The 7,573-nt window shown below is 44.7% G+C and overlaps 1 protein-coding gene across 1 annotated transcript in view; it reads left to right on the top strand.

Annotated features, from left to right (window-relative positions):
• Positions 1-7,567, top strand: part of crip2 (cysteine-rich protein 2) — a 42,923-nt gene extending 35,356 nt beyond the window's left edge. The window contains exons 3-8 of the mRNA XM_037694983.1: positions 2,467-2,524; positions 2,607-2,738; positions 4,546-4,617; positions 4,714-4,808; positions 6,601-6,658; positions 6,832-7,567. Coding sequence (XP_037550911.1) covers positions 2,467-2,524; positions 2,607-2,738; positions 4,546-4,617; positions 4,714-4,808; positions 6,601-6,658; positions 6,832-6,899 — 483 coding nt within the window. The 3' untranslated portion in view covers positions 6,900-7,567. The remainder of the gene's footprint in view (positions 1-2,466; positions 2,525-2,606; positions 2,739-4,545; positions 4,618-4,713; positions 4,809-6,600; positions 6,659-6,831) is intronic.
• The last annotated feature ends 6 nt before the right edge of the window (positions 7,568-7,573 follow it).

Genomic DNA, 7,573 nt, shown 5'->3' with positions numbered 1-7,573 from the left:
CGTTTTCTTACACCAACCTGTTCACACGATGTCGTTTTCTGACACCACCCTGTTCACACAACATCGTTTTCTGACACCACCCTGTTCACACGACGTCGTATTCTGACACCACCCTGTTCACACGACATCGTTTTCTGACACCACCCTGTTCACACAACATCGTTTTCTGACACCACCCTGTTCACACAACATCGTTTTCTGACACCACCCTGTTCACACGACGTCGTATTCTGACACCACCCTGTTCACACAACATCGTTTTCTGACACCAACCTGTTCACACAACATCGTTTTCTGACACCAACCTGTTCACATGACGTCGTTTTCTGACACCACCCTGTTCACACAACATCGTTTTCTGACACCAACCTGTTCACACGACGTCGTATTCTGACACCAACCTGTTCACACGACATCGTTTTCAGACACCAACCTGTTCACACCACGTCGTTTCCAATTGAAACTGTAACTCTTCTGCGTTTTGGCTGTTTGTGTTCTACACAACAACAGCCATCATTTTCTGTGACACTCAAACGTTTTGAAGTCTGGCCTGTATTTGGAAAGGCCCAGCATCACACGTGCACTGTGCACGGCTGATTAAAATGATTTTCTGCTTGAGTTTGACAGCGGAGGCTGCTGGAGCTGCTCGGTCCACACAACATTAGTGTTGCAAAGGACCACTTGAACAAACAGTGACCGTTATATGTTGTTGCGTTTGGACCAGGGCTGGCTGCGGGTCACCAAGAGGCCCCCTTTCGGATCCTGGACCCGCCTCCAGCCCACGTCGCTTCCCCCGGCTCGAATCTCCCTCAAAAGTGGTAACTCATACTAAACAATAAATCAAGGAAACATCAATTAAGTTTTTTCAATTGAATTTAATCAAGGCAGGAAAAGGTTACAGTCACAGCGCTGGTCTCTCCGGTCTGTGACGCGTTCACAAACCCCGGAAGAAGAGCCCCGATGTCCCATGTCATTACTCATTTATAGGGTCCTGGACTCGTCCTTCACAGAAGGGGAGGTCAACCTGTCAGTGTATGAGGGGGCGTGGCTAAGTGTGATCTCAGTGGATCTTATGTGGTTCTGATGCATTAGGAAATATGAGACGATGCTTAAAAAACCTTTCTACGTGATGTGGCAGATTAAAGTCTATTCCTTGACTGATATTGAAATCCCTGGGAGACTCTTTTTAGAGTTGCTGGCCCAGTTTAACCCAGTCAGATCCGGGTCATAATTTCTTTATAATCCCGTCTCTGAGCAGATCAAAACCATAGGCCCAGTCTAGATAAACATAATATCCAACAATGTCAAGTATCATCTTCAGACCCTTGATGCTAATAATGTGCTCAGACTTCACTGTCCTAAAGACACATCTTTTCCACATGATGGTGAGGACTTCACTGTCCTAAAGACACATCTTTTCCACATGATGGTGAGGACTTCACTGTCCTAAAGACACATCTACTCCACATGATGGTGAGGACTTCACTGTCCTAAAGACATATCTACTCCACATGATGGTTGGACTTCACTGTCCTAAAGACACATCTACTCCACATGATGGTGAGGACCATCGATGGAGAATTCATTCAGCCGTTACGTCTACAGGTCTGAGCCTCGAGGACTCGTTATGACCTGCTGTTTCTGTACCATTAGTGCTTAACGTATTCTTAGTTCGTGACTCGGATCTTACTACTGGTTTTCTTTAGTTCGTGGTTTTGTTGGATGTAACTGGGACCCTGTGTACACAGATTCATCCACCTCTTGTACCTCGTGTGGTATGACAAATCTCTCTGACTCTCAATGAGAGAGGCCTTATCGCAGTAAATATTGTAAAGTTACATATAATATCATGTCACAGGTTTTTGAGTCAACCCAGTAACATGATAATGGTTATAATGGAGGTTCTTACAGAAACTGAGCTGTAACTTCATACAGTAGTTGAGAGGGACTTGCATCATTCTCTACGAGTCATATCTGACAGTGCAGCATGAGATGGTTGCTGTATAGTTCCTCCTAAATGCTGGGCCTTTAACTACCAGTTCTCCCCCACCACCACCAGAGTGCAGCGCTCTGCATTTACTTCCATGTTCTCATCTATGGGCATCAGGTCCTGGACCAGAGGCCATCCAGAACTGATGGCTCCCTGTGGTGTGCACGTTTCTGCAGAAGGCCATTTATGTCGCAGACGAGCGTTTTTCCTTCTTAAAGTGGAAACGCAGAGCATCACGTGTCTCTGACGTGTTGGGTTCATGCAGGACCTGTTTCTTGGAGACAGAGTGTTTTGGGTTCAGACACACGGACAATGACTTCAACATTTGGTGGCACTGAGATGGAAAATATGAAACGTACTCCTTCTTTGGGCACAGGCACTCCATGTCTAGGTTTCACATCATTTGGCATCAGAACACTGAATGCTTCTGTGTCCAGTTCCTCACGTGCTCGTCTGTTTGCCTGTCTCTGCCACAGCATGATGGACGGCCCTACTGCCACAAACCATGCTATGCTGCCCTCTTCGGACCAAAAGGTGAAGTACACGCTTCTTTTCTTAACATCCAACACAAGCACATGTTCGGGGCCCTAAAGTGACCAGAGCTGTGCTGTTGCAGGGGTCAACATCGGCGGGGCCGGTTCGTATGTGTATGAAGCTCCAGCCAGCAACAACTCAGCGCCGGCTGGTGGAGATTCGGCCTCCAAAGCTGAAGAGAAGCGTGTGTTCGCAGCCAAAGCATCTTCAAAAGGTAAGAAGTCTTTTCTTACAGGGAACTTGTGTGTTTTGGTGAAACCTTGAGAATGACACTGTGCACGGCCTCACGTGAACCTGCAACGTCTGTTACCACTCACTCCGTGTTGTTCATGACTCAGCTAGCACCTAAATTACAGCTCAGTGTCTGGAAAGAAACAGTTTCAGATTTTTTTCTGTTTGCTGAGGTCATGCGCCCATGGCTGCCATCTTTAAATGCATTGACTTCATTTTAATTTGACCATTTAAATAATTCATTTTATTCAGTAAATGTTTAATAATGGTAAAAATACATGCAATGATTTCTTTCTGAGATTTTTATTAAAATCCATTCAGTGCTTCCTGAGATATTTAGCTAACAGACAAATGAACGCACGCCAACATGAACCACCTTCAGGACCAAGTCTCGTAGACTCAGGATGTTCGTTGTGAAGACTCCAGCCAGAAGAAAGTAGTTTAGATTTTCTTTCTTCTGGCTGCTCCCATGTTCAAAACTACTAATTGGACTTTAGTTTTCTGGATGTAAAATTTGAAGCAGAATATTTTGTTCTGAATATAAAGGTAGGTCTTTGCTTAACATTTAGTTCTTTGCCCTGAAAATACCCTTCCTCCTTCCAGCCATCCATCAGTCCATCCGTGCACGTTGTGAGCATGATCACTGGAAACATAAGTGTGCTACCAACTTCATTCATCAAAATCCAAAATGGCTGCTGCCATATATGTACAAAGATAAACGTTGTGAACGGGACACCTTGAAAACTAAGCAACGTGCTGACTTCTGCTTCGGCGTGGAACACCATCAGCTGCACCTAGGTGTACAAACAGCCACCCCAATCATTTGAGGAAACTCTGCTTTCTAGTTTTTGATATTGTTTAAAAGTTTCCTCAAGTGATTGGGGTGGCCCAAGATTAATATATGGTGTCCAAGGCCACCATTGGCCACCCCCTGGCTCTGTCACTGCGCTGCCTCAGACAAGACAAAATCAAAAACTAAACAACCGCCTCTCTTCTTCTACACATTAACTCGTGACCACGTAAAGATTCTGCACCATTAAGGTTCACTTTCACTCCCTGTTCAATTCCACTCGTCTCAAAAACTGCAAACGTTCATTATGGGCAGCTGTGGCTGAGTGGTTAGAGCAGTCGTCCTCCAATGCAAGAGTTGGGGGTTCGAACCCCACAGCAGTCACATGCCGAAGTGTCCCTGGGCAAGACACTGAACCCCTCATAGCCTCCGATGTGTGTCCCATCAGTGCATGAATGTGATGAAGCTCTAATCAGTCTCTTTAGAATGATTTGTTCAGTTATCTTTGTAGAGATCTAGTATAGAGCTGTATGAATGGGTCAATGAGGCACAGATTGTTGTAAAGAGCTTTGAGTATCTCAATAAGATAGAAAGGTGCTGTATAAGTACAGTCCATTTACCGTTATTCAAAGCCCTCAGTGACGGGCTCTTTGGAAATTCATTCATTCATTCAATATTTAAACAGGTTAGTCTCACTGAGCCTCATTTACACCACAGACCTGATTTAACGAAGAGCGATGACAACAACAGACAATAATAAAAGAAAATACAAGTTAAGAAGAACAAGTGAAAGACAATGGTATTAAAAAAAATCCCTCAGTTGTTGGCACGACGCTTTGTTCCTCTTGAAATCTATAAAAACTGAAGAACTTGGCTCAGTTTTATTTTCCTACACGTTATTTCTGCTGCATCGTTAGTAGTAAGTTTTACAGCTAAATGGAGGGAGCATGACACCGTTCTGTTTGCAGTACCTCTAACACATCGTATGTGTATTTTCCAGCAGCTGGCGGCGTCACCACGTTCTCTGGCGAGGCCAACCTGTGTCCCCGATGCAACAAGAAGGTGTATTTTGGTGAGCAGTCAAAGAGTTCCAGGAACCTAAAGGAAGGCTTGTCGGAGTTCAAGGTGTGAATATGCTAAAGGTTTCCATGTGTGTTTGTTCTAACAGCTGAGAAGGTGACGTCTCTGGGGAAGGACTGGCATCGACCCTGTCTGCGCTGCGAAAGGTGCGGCAAGACTCTGACTGCTGGCAGCCATGCAGAGGTGAGAACTGTCGTGGAAAAAAGGGATTCCCAAAACAGCCAGGCGTAGGCTTCATCAAATTTATTACTGAGGGAACGCTGCCAGCAACGCTGTCCTGGGAGCGCACGCTGTAACTGCACTGACGACGTGACATGTGGGATATAAGAAGGCAGCAGACCAAGGAGGGATTAATAGATGAAGATGAACCAGTGTGAGAGTCTATGTGTAGTTAATGGTGACCAGTTAACCAGCGAGTACAGGGTGCAGTGATGGTACGGTAGTTGTGAATCTTAGCGTGACATGGTAGACAGCATCCAACATCTGCAAACAGCTGGCAGGGGCATTCATGTCAATGATGTCACCATGATCAATGGAAGGAAGGAAAGTTGCAGCTGCATGGTGTTTCCTTGCATTCACAGTTGGACAGGATGTATTGTTGGTCTGCCTTCAGGTCCACGCCTCCCTTGCAAAGCAGATCTGTGATCTCAGTGGGGTTTGCCTGCTTAAATAAAGGTTCGTACATTTCTGAAAAACAAACCCAGTTTTAATTTCAGTTTCTTTAACAAGTTTTCAACATGTGGTTTAAAAGAGAGATGTGCATCAATTAAAATTCCCAAGTATTTGTAAGAATCTACAAACTCAATATGAACACCATGCATGGAGGCTCAGTGGGATTAACCAGTCTAAATAAAGGTTGAATGAATGGATGAGAGAGGAGGAGGAGCTGCTGGCACAGACTTCCTGTTTGAAAACATCATCCCTTTGGTTTTATCAGCATTTAGCAGCAGCTTGAGGTGGAATAAGTTTGACTGGATGATGTCAGATGCAGACTGTAAAACTGGAAGACCTTGGCAGCTGTGTTAGCTCGACAATAAACAACGGTGTCATCGGCATAGAGATGAAGGATGTGTCGGGAATGTGTTGACCTACATTACTTGTATAAATTGTAACAAGAGTGGGTCCAAAAACTGAGCCTTGTGGCACACCACTGGTGACCATTAAATGGCTGGACGACCGGCATTGACTGGCAAGAGTATCTCGTGCTGTCCCTTACTGACTGCTCACACCAGCACTGATCATTACATCGAACACTTAACGTCGTTCACAACCGCAGTGCAGAGCGGTGACAGTTTGGAGCAGCAAATCACATTTCTTTCTTCTGCCTGGGTTAGCACTGCCACTAATGACTCATTTATTTTGATCTAAAGAACGAGTTTTACTCCTAAAATCAAAATCAGCATGTCTTAAAACTCGTTTTACATTTCTCTTTGGCCTTCATGTAACACAAGATAATCCATAAAGAGTTGAAACAGTGTTTAAAACAAAAGAATCTCATTTATAATTTAAAAATACAAAGTGTGAGTATTCAGCTTGCCGTAGGAATAGTGTTTGGTTTAAAAATCTTTAGAGCAAGAATTGGGTCACATGACGTCTCCTTATGATGGCGTGAAACCTGTTAGCGCTCAAGGCTGATGTGCTATGAATGACTCATTTTTATTTTATTTTATTTTAATGTAGAGCTTCCACAAATTTGATCTTCTTTTGAGAAATTTGTGGAAGCTCTTCCCAACAGATTGTTTTACAAGACTTTGTTATTAAAGGAACGAACGGAGCCATTTTATTTGTATTTTTCTGTCCATCTTTACCCACGGGGCTTCAAAAGTCTCAGAAATGTTTTAAAAAGTCGACATTTAAATTCAACAAACATTATGAAGTCTATGATTAATATTTAGTTCTGCTGAAGTCCAACTGTGCTTCACGTCCAGGTCCAGCCCAAACTAAACTTGTGTTCTCCCTTGCTCGTCCTCTGCAGCATGACGGCCAGCCGTACTGCCACAAGCCGTGCTACGCCGTTCTCTTCGGGCCTAAAGGTAACCGCTAGGTGGCGCCGTCAGCCCGCCACTTACCAGCTGCTCTTGAGTCGCAGCACACTCCACATCCTCCGCTCACTTGTACAGGAAATACTTTGCAATCCATCCTGCTCATTTTCCCTGTTTATTCCCCTCCCCCCCGACACCCCCTGCCTCCCCTGTGGTTTCTCCAGGAGTCAACACTGGTGGTGTGGGCAGCTACATCTATGACAAGGAGCCCAGTGCAGTGACCCAGCCTTGAACCTCTGTCCCCTCAGCTTCACCCCACGTCTCTGCACAAAACTACTCTGTAGTGGCACACACACACACACACACACACACACCTGAAACAACCGTCCATCTGCTCAGCATCCTCTCCCGTCTTCTCCTTCCCCCTGCCTGGCTAAAGCAGGACTAGAACAAAGGACGGTAGCTCAGTGGTCGGCAGCCTTTACATCCTTAAGAGCCATAAAACTAAATTTGTCTAAAGCCACGAAACTGAATATTTAAATCAAGATAGAAATTGTGCAGCTCGTTTGGTCTTCTGTAACTACTACACAACCCCAGACCCAAAGAGGACGCTGTGTAAAAGATACATTAAAAAGTGAGTGCAGCCATCTTCAAATCTCACACACACACACATTTAATTTACAGTAGGACTGTTTTTTTATTGTGTTTGAATTAAGAAGTTGTGTCAATTTGAGGAAAAGCATTTTATGAATTTAATGGCAGCAACACATCTAAAAGAAATGAGGAACAAAAGGCCGTCAAAATAAATCGTACCATTGAGCAACAGACGTCGGAGCGTTGGCGACTGGCAGCAGGTCAGGTAGAGGGCTGGGAGCACAAGAACGTTCTACACAGGCTGAATCTGAGGTAAAGATGGGCAGAGGCTCACCACCATGAAACACTTGATGGAGGGCTGGGAGCACAAGA

The sequence above is a fragment of the Nematolebias whitei genome, chromosome 21 (genome assembly GCF_014905685.2).
Source record: "Nematolebias whitei isolate Nwh7 chromosome 21, NemWhi1, whole genome shotgun sequence".
In the NCBI taxonomy this organism is placed as follows: Eukaryota; Metazoa; Chordata; class Actinopteri; order Cyprinodontiformes; family Rivulidae; genus Nematolebias; species Nematolebias whitei.
The sequence above is the reverse complement of the archived record's forward strand: the minus strand, read 5'-3'. Positions and strand labels throughout refer to the sequence as shown.